Genomic DNA, 23,556 nt, shown 5'->3' on the forward strand with positions numbered 1-23,556 from the left:
AGGTGACGGGGTGCCTGTGGTAGGTAGGAGCGGTCGTTTTCAGTCCTCTGCCACAAGTGATTTTCCAACCATTTTCCAACATGGCAAACAATCATGCAACGTGGAGCAATTAGATGATCTACAATATCGACGCGTAGTTCGTCGCCTTTGGGCATCCAGAAATCACCATCATGGTGACTATCGTACAGAGGAGACAAGCATTGAGCTTTGTGATCATTTGGATCGCATATGCATCTACATACCTCTTGCGAAAACCTCTAGGGGTGGTAAGTAGAGCCTCCTGATCCCAAAAACAATCAATAAAAGCCCCCTTATATTCTTCTTATACCAGTTAGTTCCTTCTGAGCAGATTTTGTCTGTGTGTGCACCCATGTCAACTTCACCGATTTATAACAGTGTGTCAACCCGATTTATAACACTGTGTCAACTCCTGGTTTAAAAATTTAACATCATAGATTAACACCAAATATATACCCTTTTCCTAGGGCTCATCACCTAACATCTCTTTAGACAAACCTATTTCTAAAAACTACAGCATACTCGCTCTCTGATTGGTCTCATTATAATTAAATTTAAATGAGACCAATCAGAGCACTCCTTATTAATCAGAAAAGCAGACAGACCTCATGAATAGTAGAAATTTACAAACACCTTAGCTGCTAAATAACAAAGCCTACTCAGTTTGGTAAAAGTCTCTGCATTAGGCAGATCTTTCTGGAGTTCCAGGTTTTAATGCGCAATTCAACATTAATCGCATTGAAAAAATAACTTTTCACAATTTGCACATGTTTTACAAACTAAACTAACTTCTAAATACTGACTTCTAATTGTTGTGACAATTTCAGTGTTTTGTGGTAAACCGCTGACCAGTACTTTTTGTATGACAGTGACTGACTAGCCAAGCAAGGTTATTAGAAAACGTTATTGACGATTGGTTTAGTGGAATTAATCACATTTCTATTGAAAGTCGGCAGTATTTGGTAGGAATTTTACCCAAAATTTCTAAAACCCTAAATAACTTTCTTAAAATCCTCAAATTTTCTGAAAATCTTTAGATTTTTAAAAATCCTGTTTGACTCTAAAAATCTTTAAAAAAATCGGGAATTATGTATCTAGGCCTATTTTGCCTGGAGTCTGCCAAGGGTTGTGCGAGCAGAGAGAAACTTGGGCACAACACCGGATCATGTCTTTGCCCGCTCAGCTATATTATGAAATAACATGTAGTACACCTTCTGCGTACATTGGAGAATGCCCTAAAGAGTGGACCACTGACTTCGAATTATTTTTGGGAGCCCAAAGGTTCTTGTTAGAAAATAATGATTTCGTGCATCATTGCGACGCGAAAAATACTGCAGAAATGTTGTAGTACTTGACAATTCAAATGCTCATGATTTCTCTATCAGAATTATTTTGTACATCAAAGGTTAATTAAATAAACAGCTCAAGTAAAATCCCTCAAACTTTACTCAACCCTTCAACCCTAGCCTTTCAATAGAATTTTCCCAATATTGTTTGTTATTTTTAGTGTATAGTTTTTCTTTTCCCTCTTGCTATGTAAATTTCAAGACTGTTTTAACAATTTCTGTCAATAAGTGATGGCGCTAATTAGAAAAAGGCACCAGGTCTAGTCAGGCAACTCATTGGATTAGAAAACTTTTTAGAAATAGTTTTTACAGAGCAGTAGCCCAGGGCATCTTTTACTCCTCTTTCTCTCTTGCTCGCTCCCTGTGTCTCCAATCTCCTTGATGCCATGGGTCCCCCGAGGATGTCAATCCTCTAAAATACTAAGTTATTTTTAAGTGTGCTCATAACTTTGTCCGACAATACCTTAAAATACTTAATTATCCTTAGTTTTGAATCTTAACTCTGTTCTACAATCCTATAAAAATAATAGGTTATTTTTAAGTGTACCCATAACTCCGGTCTACGATCCTCGAAAATATTAAGTTCTTTTGAATTGTACTCAGTCTGTTCTACAATCCACTAAAATACTAAGTTCTTATTAATTGTACTTACCGTATTTACTCATGTATAATATGCACTTATGTATAATACGCACCCCTATTGTTGGGGTCATTTTGTAAAAAAATAGAAAATAGAAACTGTATTCGAAAAAATCCTATATAAAAAAATACGTTGAAAAATAACATTCAAAACCAGTGAAAAGTCAATAAAAACAAGCACATAGGAGGCATAGATAAACACTAAAACAGTATTTTTATGTTCAAGTTTTTATTTAAATCGTCAAAAGTTACATATTAATGGCGTTACAGCATAATTTATTTATATCCAAGTACAGATGACAAACATCTATTTACAATTTCCCTTTTATTTACAGATCTTCAAAACTAAACTAAGGAATGTTACCGCTGTCCATACCTTTATAAAGGTATTCGGTAGAATTCAGCAGTGTTCAACTCACATTTAGAATCCTTCAAACTCGGATTCGGAAGCAAAGGCAAAAAGTTCTCTCACAATTGAATCATTGTCTGATTTGTCGTCGCTATCTGTGTCCTGGTACATGAGATCGTCCTCTGTGCCATCCAGGCTGTTGGAGATCTCACACTTGAGGAAAGATCTTTTGATCATAACCTCCGGGATTCTTTTCCACGCTATAGCTATACAAGAACAAATCAGTTCTTCCGAGGCCCTCCTTTGTCATCCGCCAGTCGTGAACGTATGCTCGCCATCCGCCATCCACAAGTCCTTCACCCGATCTTTGAAGGGCTTATTCAAACTGACGGCCAATGGTTGTAGCAGCGACCTAAGTCCTCCAGGAACTACAGCGAGATTGGTATTTTCTCTTAGGAAAGCCGCCTTTACAGCGTGTGTGACGTGCGCCTCGAAGACATCATAAACAAGCATGCTCCTGTCTCGTGTTATAATTGGTTGCTTGAGGCAGAGAACAGCGAATCAAGAGCTTTCTTATGTTTGTATTATTATGCAAATCTTTAGCATATCAATTAGGAAGTTTTATGTATAATACGCACCCCGATTTTGGAGGTCATTTTGGTTAAAAAAAAGTGTGTATTATAGATGAGTAAATACGGTATAACTTTGTTCTTTAATACCTTGATATACTAAGCCCTTTTTAATTGTAATCATAACTCTGTTCTACAATCGAGTTGACATGGGAACTGGGGATGCGTTGACAAGTTGATGAGAGGACCCGTTGACAAGGTGATGAGAGGAAGCGTTGACAAGTTGACAAAAAGCTTAGTTGAAGTGAGGATCTAAGGAAAAGTTGACGAGAGGACGCGTTGACAAGTAGATAAGAGGATGCGTTGACAAGTTGACAAGAATATAAGTTGAATTGACGATCTAAGGACAAGTTGACGAGAGGACACGTTGACAAGAGGATGTGTTGACAAGTTGACGAGAGGCACGTTCACAAGTTGACAAGAGGACGCATTGACAAGAAGTTTAGTTGAAGTGAGGATCTAAGGAAGATTTGGCGAGAGGACAAGTTGAGGAAAGGACAAGTTAAAGAAGCTTAGTTGAAGTGAGGATCTAAGGACAAGTTGACGAAAAGACATGTTGACAAGTTGACAAGCAGCTAAATGGAAGTGGGGATCTATGGACTAGTTGACAAGAGCACGCGTTGACAAGTTGACAAGAAGCTAAATTGAAGTGAGGATCTAAGGACGAGTTGACAAGAGGACGAGAAGCTAAGTTGAAGTTGGATCTAAGGACAACTTGATGAGTGGACGAGTTGACAAGAGGACAAGTTGACAAGAGTTTAAGTGAGGATCTAGGGACAATTTGACGAGAGGAAAAGTTGATGAGAGGACGGGTTGACAAGAGGACGTGTTGACAAGCTGATGAGAGGATATGTTGACAAGTTGATGAGAGGAGGCGTTGACAAGTTGACGAGATGAGGCATTGACAAGTCAACAAAAGGACGTGTTAACAAGCTGACAAGAGGAAGTGTTGCCAAGTTGGCGAAAGGAAGTGTTGACAAGTTGACACAAGGACGAGTTGGCGCGAGGACAAGTTGATATTAGAACAAGTAAACGTGAGGAAGCATAAGGATACTTGGACGTGGGGACGAGTTTTTTTACAAAACATATAGCTTGGGGTGGGTGGGGGGTGGTGGGTATTCAGCAATTATTCTGATATAACATTGGGAAATCTATGTATTGTTTTATATACGCTTTATATATGCTTAAATAAGATCTTACACAGATCTTGGTCATTATTCTTATCTTTTTGGCGATTAATACTCTTTGTTTTGCATAAACAGTTGTGTCAATTGTTGTCAGTCACCCAAATATACCCTAAAAAAATGCTAACAATGTACTGTAAAAATAATCAAGTTCTGTTTTGACATCACTTACACATCCTGTCATTGATGTGAATGGAATGCCCACTTGTGAATGACAACATTCACACAAATCCTTACTTAAAAAAATTAAAAACATACCCGCAGGCAATGCAGACAGAGATTCGCAAATTTCCAGCATACTTCTATATTAACATCACATTTTTATTGCACTGTTACCACATTATAGATGTCAAATCTCCCTGAATATTGATCGTCAATATTAATGGCATATTCAAATTAAACCTGACAAATTCCCCTGAGTTGCAATGTGTTCTTAAAAAAGGCACAGACCAAGTCAAGTTTTTAAGGTCAGACCTCTCTATTGTTACTGTCATATTCATCTTTTTGCCTTTATGTTTAGATCAAAGCAGACTTAGGCAGTGTCCATAAATTGTCAAGGACCCAGCTTGGCCTGCTTGATACTTCATTACTGCTCCCCTATGCTGTTATGCAGGTATGATACAGTATGTAATTCACAAATATTGGACGCAATAAAACCTTGGACTACTTGTACAAGGGTACGTAACATCTGTTAGTTTTTACCAGATTTGAAAGGGGGCTTGATGAAGAATGACACAAACATTAGGGGCTCAGAGAATAAAAAAATAGGTTACAATTTAACTTTGAGCTTAGGGGTGAAGGTATGCATGTTACCTGTAACCTGAACTATTCAGAAATATGCTTTCTCACTGATTTGATCATAAACCACTGCACAGGTTCTTCTTTTAACCATTTTATTAATTTCTGCATTTTACTGATATCAGCTGAAATACAGTTTTTTTTATCCTGCATTGTGGTCTTGTTTAGATTCTACTTGGTTCCTGTGGGGATAAGTTTGGACCCAGACTGGCACTGACAAGTTGTTTAATTGGATCTGCTCTTTCTATGGTTTGTAACAGTCTGCATGCTTTAATTACAATATTACTTGTCCAGACACTTAACTGATCATTCATTATACTTTTTTTCTTAGTTTTCATTTGGCTTTTGGAATCATCTTCCCATATTTGCCTTGCTTCTTTTTCTGAATGGTACTTCTCAGGTAAGACAAAGGGCTAACGCTCTTTTACAGTGGTGAAAAACACACAACTTGTGTTGATTTATTTTCAAGAAAAAAAAGACACCTTTTGTTGTGCCATTTTATTGTTGTATTTTATGTGCTGTTTTGTGTGTCCAATCCATTACAGCTGAAGTCTATATTTCACAGGCAACAGCTTGGCCAAACTGTGTAAAGACACTCGGCATGTGGTTCAATGATCAGCAGAGGACAACAATATTTGGCTTTTTTGGAACTTGCACTTTTGGAGGAGGGATTCTAGGTAGTGCACTAGCGGTGAGGAGGATGCAGCTCTTTTATCCATCTCTTTGTCTTATTCCATATCTGTGCAGTACCGCAGGAACAGAATTTACAACAAGTGTGCTAGTCTTTCTTCATCAAATCCTCTCTGGTGCATCTACCTCTGATGTATTCCAGACTGCTTGTTCATTTTTAGTCTGTTTTGTCTAGATAAAGTTTGCCCAATCTCAGGTTATAAGTTGATGTAACCAATAGCAGATTTTTTTTAGCTTTAAGTGCCCTTTAGAAGCCTCAGGTCCAATAACAGAACTGAGACTACATATACTACATATACATCATAATTTTGATCCTGCCTGAGGTGTCTTGTGATGCCTTTGTTGTATTTGTTCTCCCCTACTCAATTAATTAACTAATTTTATTTATTTACATTTAACAAACTCTTTATATCTTAGGTTCAACTCCAGTCCATGTATGGCCCAGACATGGCTTACATTTTCCTAATACCATCACTGATTGTTGTAAGTAAAACTGCTGTTTTAGATCTAGGGGTGGTTCTGTGGGTTCAATATAACCGCCAAGGATTTTTTTTTCTAAGGAGCAGACAACTGAGGGCTCTGAATAATGTTTTTTTATTTGCTAGGGAGGAACTGGTCTGGTTGTCTTCATGTTCATAAGAAGCCCTGAGGAACTGGGCATGCAAATCCCTGGAAAAGGTAAACACTAAAAACTTGGAAATCCCAAGTGATGGTTTGGGTAGAAAGGGCGACCACTTAAAGCAAAAAAGCCATCTCTCACAGAGAAAAGGAAAAACTAGAAAACTCAAGAACCACACGAATATTAATCACTAGTGGCGGTACCGGGAATGGTTTCCACTTAAAAAAGGATAAGGCAAAGATAAGCTGCAATTTAACGATTTTTCTTTGCGAGAAAAAGCACTCGCAAACGCGCCATTTTGGAGCTCTTCTTTGGGTGTTAAAATTTTTATCTATATAATTTCACCAAGTGTCAAATCAGACTTCTTGGTTCAACGAGTCTCGGTTGTGGGCCAGTTATTTAGCATACACAATCCAGGAGTCCAGTAGGTTTTAAGCCACGTATTATTTATGCAATACAAACCTGTATATACCTGTCCAGTAGGTTTTAAGCCACGTATTATTTATGCAATACAAACCTGTATATACCCTATATAAATTCTGGACATTGAAAAATTTCGTTTCTTCTGAATAAATGTTTATAGCCAATTTATTCCCTCCACTTTCTGATCACCTTGCAGCTAATCTCTTGCTTGCGCTTCCTTGACGTTTGTCGTTGCCGTTCTTCCTTTTCTCCTTCTTTCTTTTTTTTTTTTTTTTTGGTGGTGGAGGGGGTACCGAAAATATGGGGAGAAGCGGAAAATTGTTACCCCTGAAGAGGGGGGGGGGGGGGGGGGAATTAATACCAGCCCTTATTTTTATCAAAATCCTCCACAACCTATTGAGCGCGGCGTCTGAATCAAAGACGAAACCCAAGGTACAAAAGGTATTTGTGTCTATACAAATAGACAATAGATTCAGCACAGCAGGAGCGGGACGTATGAAGCTGGTCTTAGTTGTAGTGAGTTTATTGGTACTTTAGCTTTTAAAACTGCCACAGTAATATCGATTAAATACTTATATATTAGATTAAACTATAGAATGAAAACTGAATGTAAACCACTTTCAACTTCCATTTGTTGTTAGATTCAGTTCTAATATCCTGTCGGTCCATGTTTTCTTCGTAAATAAGTAAGTTATAACTTTACTTTTCATACGACAAAACAAATCCCAAGGTTAGCCGATCATACATAAAGCCACATACCTTCGTATCACATTTCACAGAAATAGTGCCACCAAAAACAAATGAAAAATATTCTAGTGAGCACAATGAACCATGGGAAGGTTTAGCGCTGGCGCAAAAGAACATGGGAAGGGTCAAACCCTGCTTTGTCCGGTCACGCTAGTAAGCACCTGGGTACGAGAAAGCCATGCAAACGTGTTGGAGAAACTTTGATTGCATTTGACTTGAATTTAGGACGTGCAAACTCGCATGAAATTCCCGCCAGACACTCCGAACACAGGGCCCCAAATATTTTTATATTTATAATATATTTCCCGAGGGAGCCTTATCGCCTATATAGTGATTTTCCTAAGGGTCCTCAGATATATTATATTTAATACAGAAAGATAAAAAAAAATATTTTTTTACAAGAATCCTTCCGGTCTTTTCTATTTGCCGTGTATCCGTCGATACAAACTTCCGAATCAGAGCAATCTGGTGTAAGCCAAGTTTCCGTTACGGCCAAACATCAACAGGCGTTTTTGTTAGCAAATCCCACTCTAAGTCGAGTTAATTATACAACCTGTTGACATTTATGTGAGCCAATTTGAAGCCACGATGCAAAGTAGGTATTGAAACTTCACTCGACAGTGACAGGTTCAACAAATGTTCATTGATAGAGAGCTTATCCGTTAGAGTTGTAAAAAATTCACCAGGAAACAAACATTTGCAGCAAGCCCAGTTAAGATTTAGGGTCCTCTGAAAGTCGAAGATATTCCTTGTTGTACATTCCAATTAATTACGTATGATACCATTTCACGCATTCCTCGCATTCAATCTCTTTTTGGTTTGAACGACATGATTTACCACAAGCAGCGCACTTATCAATTGCCCTTCGTGGTCCAGGGTTAACACTTATATCTCCACCCAACAGTAATAAACAGGAAGCGCAGAGAAACGTCTTGGTTAGTTGGAGTCCAGCCACGGATGTTAAATATGGCGACGTAGGAGTCAAACCAGAATTTCGACCAGGAAATTATTTCCTTTCCAAACCGCTGCTTATAAAAAGCGAGGAACCTTCTGAGACACTCATAGATGAATTTTGGTGTCGAAAAAATATAGTGAATAATAAAAATAAGATAAAAATTGCGGAGCCCCAGTTTTTTATAGCGTAGCATATAAAATTTCTTATATAAATAAAGATAATTTATAATGAAACTTGATATAGATTGGTTTTCAAAATCCCGTGAAATACTATTTAGTTTATTTAGTACTAATACACTGAGATATTTTTGTTCTCTTTTGTTCTGGCTTGTCTATTACACTTTACCAGCTACATTTTGAATTTTTTTTTTTCAGATCAGATAGTGGATTTAACGTCTTTTATGAATTATAAACGTGAATGTTTCACGGGTACCCACTAGTAATGTATATTTGTCAGTTAATTCGTCTACGAAGAGTGTGAAGATTCCTTGATTTAGAGACCATATGAATTAAGGGCAAGCCACTTCATATGTATTATTATTATTATTATTATTTTACTTTCACTAAGTATTTAATTGACTGAGCTTCTTATGTATTCCTTTTCCAGAGCCCATCTCTAAGAGTTCATCATCTTCACCAGTACAGACCAGGTCACTGTCCTATATACAGCTTTGGAGATTAAGGTAGGACCCATTTATTTTTGTGTTTCGCTCTTCACCTTTTTGATAAGCATACAAATAATTAATCTTTTAACTGTTGTTTATTGTTATCGTTCTTAAGTTACTTTATGAATTTTGTCAATTTAAAATTTATGTTTCTGTTGCGTAGAATGGTGCCTGAGCTGTCCTGGACCAACTTTGCCATCAAGCTTGTGCGGTACTGCATGTACATGTGGTTGCCAATGTATCTCTTTCAAGCTGTAAGTATGGGCGTTTTTGTATGGGTGTAATATTAAGAACTCGGTATTTCATTTTGTAGTCATACCAAGGTTATAGTCTTTGGCACTTGTTCACTGGACAGCTTAGATCTCTGCACTTGAAGTGTGTGGCAAGCACTAAGAATGCACACACCCATTGCATTTTTCATTGTAGTCTTGGTATTCTTTATTATTGCAAATCTCAAGGTTGGTGCTAACTAGCGTGCTAATACAATACAGAAAATGATCTACTCGCATTGGAGCTTAAAACCAAGAGAAAGCAACAGCTTGATGGCCCCCTTGATTTCCTTGCACGTTTGGCTGGTTCTCACTTGTGTTGTGTCTGTTGCTATTCCAGTTGGGGTACAGCAAGCTACAGGCCGGCCTGCTGTCGACAGTGTTTGAGATCGGGGGTGTAGCAGGGTCTGCTAGTCTTGGACTTATCATCAGTCGGTGAGTGTATATCACATACATAAAGGAGTTTAAAGGATACACCTAGAAGTTTAAAGGATATGTTGGTGCACTCCTCTCTTAAAGAGAATAGTACTCAGGTTAGAGGTTGTGGTAAGTGTGGCGGTAAAAGGTGTAGGGTGTGTAACTTTCTTAAGACAGGGCGGGAGTTTCGCAGTACAGTTACTAATAAGAAATATGTCATTAATTTTGACTTGGACTGTAACTCAGATTTTGTTGTTTATCTCATTACTTGCTCTATGTGTAGCAAGCAATACGTAGGGTCTACTATCAATAGTTTTAGGAAGCGTTTTAATAATCATAAAAGTAGGTTAAATAAGCACTCTAGTTTACCGGTTAGTGAAAGAGTTAAGGATGACCTTATCTATCAACATTTTCATTGCGACAATCATTTAGGTCTTAATAATGTTATGGTACAACTTATAGATAAGTGTAACTCTGAGGCTCAGCTTAGGGAAAGGGAAGGCCAGTGGGCTTATCGGCTTAAGTCTGTCTACCCGCGGGGTCTTAATAGTGATGACTTTTTTTGTAGTAGGAACCCACCTAGAGATGTGTAAATTCTTTTTATCCATAGCCGCGCTATTCTAGAAAATGCGCGTTTTTGTCAGTTGTAATGTTTTTGCGTCTCGCGCCACTATTCTGATGTAAATAAGCTTGTAACGATTCACCTTCTTCAGTCTGCCCTGAAGAAGTCTTATTAAGACGAAAATTTGGCAGAGTCGATTTCCAGTTTTTGGTGTATTGTATTTATTGTTCTGGTACGAGATCGCGACAGTTTGGGCTTTTTGATTCTATTCACATACATCAAGTATACATTTAACTTTTATCAGTTGGTGAGTGTATATCACATACATCAAGTATACATTTAACTTTTATCAGTCGGTGAGTGTGTATCACATACATCAAGTATACATTTAACTTTTATCAGTCGGTGAGTGTGTATCACATACATCAAGTATACATTTAACTTTTATCAGTCGGTGAGTGTGTATCACATACATCAAGTATACATTTAACTTTTATCAGTCGCTGAGTGTATATCACATACATCAAGTATACATTTAACTTTTATCAGTCGGTGAGTGTGTATCACATACATCAAGTATACATTTAACTTTTATCAGTCGCTGAGTGTATATCACATACACCAAGTATACATTTAACTTTTATCAGTCGGTGAGTGTATATCACATACATCAAGTATACATTTAACTTTTATCAGTCGGTGAGTGTATATCACATACATCAAGTATACATTTAACTTTTATCAGTCGGTGAGTGTATATCACATACATCAAGTATACATTTAACTTTTATCAGTCGGTGAGTGTATATCACATACATCAAGTATACATTTAACTTTTAACCATGTGCGATAAACCTGCAGTTAAAAAAATACATTTCAAGGAGAATTTCAGGTCTCTATTCGCTACTGTAAGCTGTTAATGATGACTCAAAACTTTCGAGTGGAGGTTATGGTACTTGAGACCAGAACTGTATAAAGTGTAGATATTAGGGTATGAAACTATGTCTTGTTACCCATTTACCCTCTGAGAACGGGGGCCAATTAGACATCTTTATTCAGCTAAAGCATTGCTTTATTTCCCATTTATTTCCATCAGGCTTTTCGGTGGTCGTGCGGTGTATGGAGTGGCCCTCACAGTGCTGGGTAGTACCGTCTTCCTGGCAGCCTTTCACTTCACCAGTCACATGGGTATTCCCATCAACTGTGTCTTCATGTTCTTGGCTGGGGCCTGCAACTGCGGCCCAGATCCCTATCTGTCAGGCTCGATTGCGGCGGAGATTGGGGAGAGGGAAAATGCCCAGGCAGCTGTATCCGGACTCATAAACGGTACTTGTATTAAGCCAAATTAGGCATGAAGTTTGCAGAGATCACTTTTTACTGCCGATATAAAGTAAAGTCTAAGTTGTACCAGGCGTTTGAATAGCGGAATTCTATCACACCGAACGCCAAACGCCCACCAGACACCCAAGTTTTCTTTTTGCATACAAGTGCATGGCATTGAGTTGTAGCCTCTAATACACTCATGGGATTTAATAGAAGATAATGAGGCAAACAAGTGCGTGTAGTTTGGTGCGTGTAGTCTGAGTGTATGAATCTAATTACACTCAAACTACACGCAAAAAACGTGCAGAATTCGCGGGCAAAATGTCAAGTTTCCTGCAGGCTGTACTGTATGTTCTTGTTTGAGATGTCAAGTTTGACACAAAGTCCTTACTGGCTCGAAGGTCCAAGGTACTTGGTCAGTAAAATGCTATATTAAGGAGTAAATAAGGAGTGTGCATTGGTTATTTTCGTAATACAGACTTTTTTGACGGTATGCGAGACCCCCTCTGTACTCTTATTTTTACCCCCCTATTCTTGTTCCAGGGTTTGGTAGTATCGGGACGATGATAGAAGGACCCGTTATCAATCTTACCCTGTTATTTCTTGTTCCAGGGTTTGGTAGTATCGGGACGGTGGTAGAAGGACCCGTTATCAATCTTACCCCCCCCCCCCCCTATTCTTGTTTCAGGGTTTGGTAGTATCGGGACGATGATAGAAGGACCCGTTATCAATCTTACCCCGCTATTCTTGTTCCAGGGTTTGGTAGTATCGGGACGGTGGTAGAAGGACCCGTTATCAATCTTACCCCGCTATTATTGTTCCAGGGTTTGGTAGTATCGGGACGATGATAGAAGGACCCGTTATCAATCTTACCCTGTTATTTCTTGTTCCAGGGTTTGGTAGTATCGGGACGGTGGTAGAAGGACCCGTTATCAATCTTACCCCCCCCCCCCCCCTATTCTTGTTTCAGGGTTTGGTAGTATCGGGACGATGATAGAAGGACCCGTCACCAATCTTACCCTGTTATTTCTTGTTCCAGGGTTTGGTAGTATCGGGACGAGGATAGAAGGACCCGTTACCAATCTTACCCTGTTATTTCTTGTTCCAGGGTTTGGTAGTATCGGGACGGTGGTAGAAGGACCCGTTATCAATCGTACCCCCCTATTCTTGTTCCAGGGTTTGGTAGTATCTGGACGGTGGTAGAAGGACCCGTTATCAATCTTACCCCCCCCCCCCCTATTCTTGTTTCAGGGTTTGGTAGTATCGGGACGATGATAGAAGGACCCGTTACCAATCTTTCCCTGTTATTTCTTGTTCCAGGGTTTGGTAGTATCGGGACGATGATAGAAGGACCCGTTATCAATCTTACCCTGTTATTTCTTGTTCCAGGGTTTGGTAGTATCGGGACGGTGGTAGAAGGACCCGTTATCAATCGTACCCCCCTATTCTTGTTCCAGGGTTTGGTAGTATCGGGACGATGATAGAAGGACCCGTTATCAATCTTACCCTGTTATTTCTTGTTCCAGGGTTTGGTAGTATCGGGACGGTGGTAGAAGGACCCGTTATCAATCTTCCCCCCTATTCTTGTTCCTGGGTTTTTGGTAGTATCGGAACGATGGTAGAAGGACCCGTTATTAATCTTACCCCGCTATTCTTGTTCCAGGGTTTGGAAGTATCGGAACGGTGGTAGAAGGACCCGTTATTGGCTGGATGGTGGAGCGGTACGGATGGGCGGGCCCCTTCTATTTCATGATCACCCTGTCCCTCGTCGGTACCGTGTGCATGTTCAAGGCGGTCACCATTGACAACACGATGAAGAGAGCGGAGTTCATGGGTACTGTAGTAAGCGACGAGGCGTAGGGAAGTGCCACATCGTCTTGTGTGTTATCATTCATTCCAGTCCAATCCCGACACAATTCATACTTGAACAAGAAAATGTGTTAAAAGTTTACAAAGTCACGTGTCTCAGTTTTTAAAAAAGTATAAAAAAAGTTGTTTTACTCGCATGAGGATTGCCTCATAGCGTGCAGGATATACGTTTTTATGTTCCCCAGGTTTTCTTCTATCTTACACAAGACAAAGGTCTCGCGCGATGATATTGAGTATTCAATTAGTCTTTCTTGTTTTCGTTGATAACGTTAATGGGATCAACTGTATGTTATGGGGTTTTTTTTATTTTAACTGGGAGTTGTACAAGGGTTGTTTAGACGCCGTTTCATGTACCGTCCCTAAAGCAAATACACTCAAATAAGATACCAGAGATTGTGGGGGCATCCCCACCTTCCAATAAAGAATTCGAAAAATACGTATTCCTGTCTTCATTTGCTCCACTAGGTAAACAAACTACGGCCTACACCCCTCCGTTTCTCGCCACAAGTAATTTATAATGTTAAGGGCAGGATGTTTGACTCAAAACATTTGAAGTAAATGTAAAAATAGTTTTAAGCAGAACCAGAGATTTTTGGGGCGTCCCCACCCACAAATCAGAATTCGAGATATATATATATCCCTGTGTTGTTGTTGTTGTTGTTTTTTTTTTGCTGCTTGATTTGACGTTTGTATTATCAGTTTTTTTTCCTCACATATTTATAATGCTCAATAATAATGTCAAGGTTGTAATTAGTACTTTGCAATGCACAAACACTGAGGCTAATTGTTTACTTGCCTATTAAAAATTAAAGCAGTTATATTAGCTTCATTAACTATTTCTTGATGAAGCGAGTCAACCTACTAATAAATTTGTTTGTTTGTTTGTGTGCTCGGTTTTGTAAAGTCTGACCCTGCTATGATATTTCGTTAAATTGACTGTTGAACTAGTTGCTATTTCTGTTGTGAAATAACAGAAGAAATTTCAATAGTTTATTTATTAGCTGGTAACTAAAAAACACCACCTGCAAGTCGACCTGCATGATATTAACACAGTTATAGTGTCAAGCTACAGTCAAGTGTTAGGTATTATACACACCGCGCGTAGCAATGTAAACTAAAGCAAACAAATATAAAAAAAAATGGAGCGATTTTTCAAACTAGCTACATGCTTTCTCTTAGCCGCCGTTCTCGGTTTTCAACAAGGGATTTCGGCGAACTCAACCGTCCCGCTGAAGTGTAGGACAGCCCCTATAAGAATAATCGCAACGCTTCAAGCTCCTTATCTTTACTCGAAAACAGGAGCAGCAAACACAGCGGACTACGTAGCCAACCCAGAGCTCTGTGGTATTATGCACGATTGGCTGATCAAGCTATTGAGCAAGTGCTTGGGTAGATGCAAGACGGAGACAAGCATTCTCTGGAAAGTAACAAATTCCAGCCAAGAGTTAGTAAAGGGGGTATTTGACAAGGCATCTAGCGTGGTATTCGCTCTTCCCGTATCTCACCCGTTTGAAGAAGAAATAGAGGGCAGTACTGGGAGAAGCCTCGATTCCATACTGTGGTTCGACCGGGTGGCTATGACCTGATAGTGGATAAGAATCTTCTGAATTACTTTTCCCAAAATCTTATGCTCCAATCGCTATTGGGGTCTAGTCCAATCTTCTTGCTTACCTTTCTGTTGGCAGGAATATCTGGAATTGTCATCTGGATCATGGTGAGTCTCGATCTACAGTGACGTATTTTCATCAGTGTGCTTTGTGAATTCCATAAAGATGTTCGGTTTAGCAGGGGTGGGGGCAGAAAATGCAAGCAACGAGTAATACAGTATTTCATGTATATACCCAGTGTACCGTAAATGATCTAATAAACGCCCCCTATCTAAAGAATGTCTTCTATCTAATGAACGCCCTCGCCTATGCTTACAAGTTGGTATTTGACGCTCCTTTCTAAAAAACGCCCCCTCCCCCCCCCCCCCGGCTCCTCTCCCTTCCAGCTTAAAACCGTTAATAACAAACGACAGGAATTCCGTTAATATAATTCAAATTTAACTGCCTTCTTAATTAATCTAAGCGAGTAGCGTCTTGCTCAATGTCAAAAAAAGGCTACGCACTGAAATTAAAACCGCACTACACTTGGGTTTTTCATATTAGCTTAAAATAAACGCCCTTCTCCATTAAACGCCTCCTATCTATTGAATGCCCCCCTCGAATCATCTTAATACACGTTTATCGTTCACACACGCATGGTATACATTTTGTGTTACTTGTGTATCACATACTAATGTGCATTCAGACTACCGCGAATTTTGTTTTTCCAGGAAATGTTCCATAACAAGGAGGAATTCCCGCCATCTTTTGTCCGAGGCTCACACGAAGGGTTTTGGTGGGCTTTCAATTCCATGACAACCGTCGGATAAGTACTGCCTCCACTTTCTTATTGGTTGCTGCTCTCCCCCTTCATAATAAAACTGTGCTGTGAATAGGTTAGAACGGTAGAGTAAAACGGGAACTGGATTTCGCCATAAATTAGGTCTAGGGATTCGGGTTACCGCGAAGAAAATCTGGGTTACCAGGAAATAGATTTCGGTTACCAGGGAATAGATTTCGGTTACCAGGGAATAGATTTCGGTTACCAGGGAATAGATTTCGGTTACCGGGAACGGGATTAGGGTAACAGTAATCGGGATTAGGGTTACAGTAATCGGGATTATGGTAACAGGAATCGGGATTAGGGTTACAGTAATCGGGATTAGGGTAACAGTAATCGGGATTAGGGTTACAGTAATCGGGATTAGGGTAACAGGAATAGTGATTAGGGTAACAGTAATCGGGATTTGGGTTACAGTAATCGGGATTAGGGTTACAGTAATCGGGATTAGGGTAACAGGAATCGGGATGAGGGTAACAGGAATAGTGATTAGGGTAACAGTAATCGGGATTTGGGTTACAGTAATCGGGATTAGGGTTACAGTAATCGGGATTAGGGTAACAGGAATCGGGATTTGGGTTACAGTAATCGGGATTTGGGTTACAGTAATCGGGATTAGGGTTACAGTAATCGGGATTTGGGTTACAGTAATCGGGATTAGGGTAACAGGAATCGTGATTAGGGTAACAGGAATCGGGATTAGGGTTACAGTAATCGGGATTTGGGTTACAGGAATCGGGATTAGGGTAACAGGAATCGGGATTTGGGTTACAGTAATCGGGATTAGGGTAACAGGAATCGGGATTAGGGTAACAGGAATCGGGATTAGGGTTACAGTACTCGGGATTAGGGTTACAGTAATCGGGATTAGGGTTACAGTAATCGGGATTAGGGTTACAGTAATCGGGATTAGGGTAACAGGAATCGGGGTTAGGGTTACAGTAATCGGGATTAGGGTTACAGTAATCGGGATTAGGGTTACAGTAATCGGGATTAGGGTTACAGTAATCGGGATTAGGGTTATAATAATCGGGATTAGGGTTACAGTAATCAGGATTAGGGTAACAGGAATCGGGATTAGGGTAACAGGAATCGGGATTAGGGTTACAGTAATCGGGATCAGGGTTACAGTAATCGGGATTAGGGTTATAATAATCGGGATTTGGGTTACAGTAATCGGGATTTGGGTTACAGTAATCGGGATTAGGGTTACAGTAATCGGGATTAGGGTTACAGTAATCGGGATTTGGGTTACAGTAATCGGGATTTGGGTTACAGTAATCGGGATTAGGGTTACAGTAATCAGGATTTGGGTTACAGTAATCGGGATTAGGGTTACAGTAATCGGGATTTGGGTTACAGTAATCGGGATTAGGGTAACAGGAATCGGGATTAGGGTTACAGTTATCGGGATTTGGGTTACAGTAATCGGGATTTGGGTTACAGTAATCGGGATTTGGGTTACAGTAATCGGGATTTGGGTTACAGTAATCGGGATTAGGGTAACAGTAATCGGGATTAGGGTAACAGGAATCGGGATTAGGGTAACAGGAATCGGGATAAGGGTTACAGTAATCGGGATTAGGGTTACAGTAATCGGGATTAGGGTAACAGTAATCGGGATAAGGGTTACAGTAATCGGGATTAGGGTAACAGAAATCGGGATAAGGGTTACAGTAATCGGGATAAGGGTTACAGTAATCGGGATTAGGGTAACAGAAATCGGGATTTGGGTTACAGTAATCGGGATTTGGGTTACAGTAATCGGGATTTGGGTTACAGGAATCGGGATTAGGGTAACAGGAATCGGGATAAGGGTTACAGTAATCGGGATAAGGGTTACAGTAATCGGGATTAGGGTTACAGTAATCGGGATTAGGGTTACAGTAATCGGGATTAGGGTTACAGTAATCGGGATTAGGGTAACAGTAATCGGGATAAGGGTTACAGTGATCGGGATTTGGGTTACAGTAATCGGGATTTGGGTTACAGTAATCGGGATTTGGGTTACATTAATCGGGATTTGGGTTACAGTAACCGGGATTAGGGTTACAGTAATCGGGATTATTGTTATAATAATCGGGATTAGGGTAACAGGAATCGGGATTAGGGTTACAGTAATCGGGATTAGGGTTACAGTAATCGGGATTAGGGTTACAGTAATCGGGATTAGGGTTACAGTAATCAGGATAAGGGTAACAGTAATCGGGATTAGGGTAACAGGAATCGGGATTAGGGTAACAGGAATCGGGATAAGGGTTACAGTAATCGGGATTTGGGTAACCGTAATCGGGATTAGGGTTACAGTAATCGGGATTAGGGTTACAGTAATCGGGATTAGGGTTACAGTAATCCGGATTAGGGTTACAGTAATCGGGATTAGGGTTACAGTAATCGGGATTAGGGTAACAGGAATCGGGATTAGGGTTACAGTAATCGGGATCAGGGTTACAGTAATCGGGATTAGGGTTACAGTAATCGGGATTTGGGTAACAGTAATCGGGATTAGGGTAACAGGAATCGGGATTAGGGTTACAGTAATCGTGATTTGGGTTACAGTAATCGGGATTTGGGTTACAGTAATCGGGATTTGGGTTACAGTAATCGGGATTAGGGTTACAGTAATCGGGATTAGGGTTATAATAATCGGGATTTGGGTAACAGGAATCGGGATTAGGGTTACAGTAATCGGGATTTGGGTTACAGTAATCAGGATTAGGGTTACAGTAATCGGGATTAGGGTTACAGTAATCGGGATTAGGGTTACAGTAATCGGGATTAGGGTTACAGTAATCGGGATTAGGGTAACAGTAATTGGGATTAGGGTTATAATAATCGGGATTTGGGTTAGAGTAATCGGGATTAGGGTTACAGTAATCGGGATTAGGGTTACAGTAATCAGGATTAGGGTTACAGTAATCAGGATTAGGGTTACAGTAATCGGGATAAGGGTAACAGTAATCGGGATTTGGGTTACAGTAATCGGGATTTGGGTTACAGTAATCGGGATTAGGGTAACAGGAATCGGGATTAGGGTTACAGTAATCGGGATTAGGGTAACAGTAATCGGGATTAGGGTTACAGTAATCGGGATTAGGGTTACAGAAATCGGGATAAGGGTTACAGTAATCGGGATTAGGGTAACAGTAATCGGGGTTAGGGTAACAGTAATCGGGATTTGGGTTACAGTAATCGGGATTTGGGTTACAGTAATCGGGATTAGGGTTACAGTAATCGGGATTAGGGTTACAGTAATCGGGATTAGGGTTACAGTAATCGGGATTAGGGTAACAGTAATTGGGATTAGGGTTATAATAATCGGGATTTGGGTTACAGTAATCGGGATTAGGGTTACAGTAATCGGGATTTGGGTTACAGTAATCGGGATTTGGATTACAGTAATCGGGATTAGGGTAACAGGAATCGAGATTAGGGTTACAGTAATCGGGATTTGGGTTACAGTAATCGGGATTAGGGTTACAGGAATCGGGATTAGGGTAACAGAAATCGGGATTTGGGTTACAGTAATCGGGATTTGGGTTACAGTAATCGGGATTAGGGTAACAGGAATCGGGATAAGGGTTACAGTGATCGGGATTTGGGTTACAGTAATCGGGATTTGGGTTACAGTAATCGGGATTTGGGTTACAATAATCGAGATTTGGGTTACAGTAATCGGGATTAGGGTTACAGTAATCGGGATTAGGGTTATAATAATCGGGATTAGGGTAACAGGAATCGGGATTAGGGTTACAGTAATCGGGATTAGGGTTACAGTAATCGGGATTAGGGTTACAGTAATCGGGATTAGGGTTACAGTAATCGGGATAAGGGTAACAGGAATCGGGATTAGGGTAACAGTAATCGGGATAAGGGTTACAGTAATCGGGATTTGGGTTACAGTAATCGGGATTAGGGTTACAGTAATCGGGATTAGGGTTACAGTAATCGGGATTAGGGTTACAGTAATCGGGATTAGGGTTACAGTAATTGGGATTAGGGTTACAGTAATCGGGATTAGGGTTACAGTAATCGGGATTTGGGTTACAGTAATCGGGATTTGGATTACAGTAATCGGGATTAGGGTAACAGGAATCGAGATTAGGGTTACAGTAATCGGGATTTGGGTTACAGTAATCGGGATTAGGGTTACAGGAATCGGGATTAGGGTAACAGAAATCGGGATTTGGGTTACAGTAATCGGGATTTGGGTTACAGTAATCGGGATTAGGGTAACAGGAATCGGGATAAGTGTTACAGTGATCGGGATTTGGGTTACAGTAATCGGGATTTGGGTTACAGTAATCGGGATTTGGGTTACAATAATCGGGATTTGGGTTACAGTAATCGGGATTAGGGTTACAGTAATCGGGATTAGGGTTATAATAATCGGGATTAGGGTAACAGGAATCGGGATTAGGGTTACAGTAATCGGGATTAGGGTTACAGTAATCGGGATTAGGGTTACAGTAATCGGGATTAGGGTTACAGTAATCGGGATTAGGGTAACAGGAATCGGGATTAGGGTAACAGTAATCGGGATAAGGGTTACAGTAATCGGGATTTGGGTTACAGTAATCGGGATTTGGGTTATAGTAATCGGGATTAGGGTAACAGTAATCGGGATTTGGGTTACAGTAATCGGGATTAGGGTTACAGTAATCGGGATTAGGGTAACAGTAATCGGGATTAGGGTTACAGTAATCGGGATTAGGGTTACAGAAATCGGGATAAGGGTTACAGTAATCGGGATTAGGGTAACAGTAATCGGGGTTAGGGTAACAGTAATCGGGATTTGGGTTACAGTAATCGGGATTTGGGTTACAGTAATCGGGATTAGGGTTACAGTAATCGGGATTAGGGTAACAGAAATCGGGATTTGGGTTACAGTAATCGGGATTTGGGTTACAGTAATCGGGATTAGGGTAACAGGAATCGGGATAAGTGTTACAGTGATCGGGATTTGGTTTACAGTAATCGGGATTAGGGTTACAGGAATCGGGATTAGGGTAACAGAAATCGGGATTTGGGTTACAGTAATCGGGATTTGGGTTACAGTAATCGGGATTAGGGTAACAGGAATCGGGATAAGTGTTACAGTGATCGGGATTTGGGTTACAGTAATCGGGATTTGGGTTACAGTAATCGGGATTTGGGTTACAATAATCGGGATTTGGGTTACAGTAATCGGGATTAGGGTTACAGTAATCGGGATTAGGGTTATAATAATCGGGATTAGGGTAACAGGAATCGGGATTAGGGTTACAGTAATCGGGATTAGGGTTACAGTAATCGGGATTAGGGTTACAGTAATCGGGATTAGGGTTACAGTAATCGGGATTAGGGTAACAGGAATCGGGATTAGGGTAACAGTAATCGGGATAAGGGTTACAGTAATCGGGATTTGGGTTACAGTAATCGGGATTTGGGTTATAGTAATCGGGATTAGGGTAACAGTAATCGGGATTTGGGTTACAGTAATCGGGATTAGGGTTACAGTAATCGGGATTAGGGTAACAGTAATCGGGATTAGGGTTACAGTAATCGGGATTAGGGTTACAGAAATCGGGATAAGGGTTACAGTAATCGGGATTAGGGTAACAGTAATCAGGGTTAGGGTAACAGTAATCGGGATTTGGGTTACAGTAATCGGGATTTGGGTTACAGTAATCGGGATTAGGGTTAAAGTAATCGGGATTAGGGTTACAGTAATCGGGATTAGGGTTACAGTAATCGGGATTAGGGTAACAGTAATCGGGATTAGGGTTATAATAATCGGGATTTGGGTTACAGTAATCGGGATTAGGGTTACAGTAATCGGGATTTGGGTTACAGTAATCGGGATTTGGATTACAGTAATCGGGATTAGGGTAACAGGAATCGAGATTAGGGTTACAGTAATCGGGATTTGGGTTACAGTAATCGGGATTAGGGTTACAGGAATCGGGATTAGGGTAACAGAAATCGGGATTTGGGTTACAGTAATCGGGATTTGGGTTACAGTAATCGGGATTAGGGTAACAGGAATCGGGATAAGGGTTACAGTGATCGGGATTTGGGTTACAGTAATCGGGATTTGGGTTACAGTAATCGGGATTTGGGTTACAATAATCGGGATCTGGGTTACAGTAATCGGGATTAGGGTTACAGTAATCGGGATTAGGGTTATAATAATCGGGATTAGGGTAACAGGAACCGGGATTAGGGTTACAGTAATCGGGATTAGGGTTACAGTAATCGGGATTAGGGTTACAGTAATCGGGATTAGGGTTACAGTAATCGGGATTAGGGTAACAGGAATCGGGATTAGGGTAACAGTAATCGGGATAAGGGTTACAGTAATCGGGATTTGGGTTACAGTAATCGGGATTTGGGTTACAGTAATCGGGATTAGGGTAACAGTAATCGGGATTAGGGTTATAATAATCGGGATTAGGGTAACAGGAATCGGGATTAGGGTTACAGTAATCGGGATAAGGGTTACAGTAATCGGGATTAGGGTTACAGTAATCGGGATTTGGGTTACAGTAATCGGGATCAGGGTTACAGTAATCGGGATTAGGGTTATAATAATCGTGATTTGGGTTACAGTTATCGTGATTTGGGTTACAGTAATCGGGATTTGGGTTACAGTAATCGGGATTTGGGTTACAGTAAACGGGATTAGGGTTACAGTAATCGGGATTAGGGTTATAATAATCGGGATTTGGGTAACAGGAATCGGGATTAGGGTTACAGTAATCGGGATTAGGGTTACAGTAATCGGGATTAGGGTTACAGTAATCGGGATTAGGGTTACAGTAATCGGGATTAGGGTTACAGTAATCGGGATTAGGGTGACAGTAATCGGGATTAGGGTTACAGTAATCGGGATAAGGGTAACAGTAATCGGGATTTGGGTTACAGTAATCGGGATTTGGGTTACAGTAATCGGGATTTGGGTTACAGTAATCGGGATTAGGGTAACAGTAATCGGGATTAGGGTAACAGAAATCGGGATAAGGGTTACAGTAATCGGGATTAGGGTTACAGTAATCGGGATTAGGGTTACAGTAATCGGGATAAGGGTTACAGTAATCGGGATTAGGGTAACAGTAATCGGGGTTAGGGTAACAGTAATCGGGATTAGGGTTACAGTAATCGGGATAAGGGTTACAGTAATCGGGATTAGGGTTACAGTAATCGGGATTAGGGTAACAGTAATCGGGATTAGGGTTATAATAATCGGGATTTGGGTTACAGTAATCGGGATTAGGGTTACAGTAATCGGGATTTGGGTTACAGTAATCGGGATTTGGGTTACAGTAATCGGGATTAGGGTAACAGGAATCGGGATTAGGGTTACAGTAATCCGGATTTGGGTTACAGTAATCGGGATTAGGGTTACAGTAATCGGGATTAGGGTAACAGTAATCGGGATTTGGGTTACAGTAATTGGGATTAGGGTTACAGGAATCGGGATAAGGGTAACAGTAATCGGGATTAGGGTTACAGTAATCGGGATAAGGGTTACAGTAATCAGGATTAGGGTTACAGTAATCGGGATTAGGGTTACAGTAATCGGGATTAGGGTTACAGTAATCGGGATTAGGGTAACAGTAATCGGGATTAGGGTTACAGTAATCGGG

At 40.4% G+C, this 23,556-nt stretch overlaps 1 protein-coding gene and 2 long non-coding RNA genes across 4 annotated transcripts; 1 reads left to right on the plus strand and 2 right to left on the minus strand.

Moving 5' to 3' along the window:
• The first annotated feature begins 38 nt into the window (after positions 1-38).
• On the plus strand, positions 39-13,937 carry LOC5521009 (putative glycerol-3-phosphate transporter 5). Of its 2 annotated transcripts, none has more exons than XM_048730645.1 (12): positions 39-266; positions 4,686-4,778; positions 5,132-5,212; positions 5,295-5,363; positions 5,529-5,654; positions 6,071-6,136; positions 6,259-6,331; positions 9,004-9,079; positions 9,225-9,315; positions 9,671-9,765; positions 11,406-11,635; positions 12,245-12,581. In XM_048730645.1, exons 1-12 carry the CDS (start codon positions 171-173, stop codon positions 12,328-12,330), a joined length of 1,182 nt encoding a protein of 393 aa, XP_048586602.1. In that variant the 5' UTR covers positions 39-170; the 3' UTR covers positions 12,331-12,581. The 2 variants fall into 2 exon arrangements, with proteins under 2 accessions (XP_048586602.1, XP_032221985.2); XM_032366094.2 differs by lacking the exon at positions 12,245-12,581 and adding an exon at positions 13,296-13,937 and having other exon boundaries at positions 40-266.
• On the minus strand, positions 11,364-13,330 carry LOC125568396. The gene is made up of 2 exons (XR_007312345.1): positions 13,277-13,330; positions 11,364-11,686 (listed from the first exon to the last, which is right to left on the minus strand). It is a non-coding gene; the product is annotated as an uncharacterized LOC125568396 (long non-coding RNA).
• LOC116604133 lies at positions 13,789-15,461 on the minus strand. The gene is made up of 3 exons (XR_007312343.1): positions 15,173-15,461; positions 15,007-15,083; positions 13,789-14,918 (listed from the first exon to the last, which is right to left on the minus strand). It is a non-coding gene; the product is annotated as an uncharacterized LOC116604133 (long non-coding RNA).
• Between the last annotated feature and the right edge of the window lie 8,095 nt (positions 15,462-23,556).

The sequence above is a fragment of the Nematostella vectensis genome, chromosome 1, assembly GCF_932526225.1.
Source record: "Nematostella vectensis chromosome 1, jaNemVect1.1, whole genome shotgun sequence".
Classification (NCBI taxonomy): Eukaryota; Metazoa; Cnidaria; class Anthozoa; order Actiniaria; family Edwardsiidae; genus Nematostella; species Nematostella vectensis.

Excerpts from the sequence above, each read along its gene's own strand:
- LOC5521009 (XM_032366094.2), top strand. The coding sequence starts at position 171 with ATGGTGACTATCGTACAGAGGAGACAAGCATTGAGCTTTGTGATCATT. Across the intron at positions 5,655-6,070 it reads TTCTAGGTAGTGCACTAGCG|GTTCAACTCCAGTCCATGTA; the intron begins GTGAGGAGGATG and ends TTTATATCTTAG. Across the intron at positions 9,316-9,670 it reads CAATGTATCTCTTTCAAGCT|TTGGGGTACAGCAAGCTACA; the intron begins GTAAGTATGGGC and ends TTGCTATTCCAG.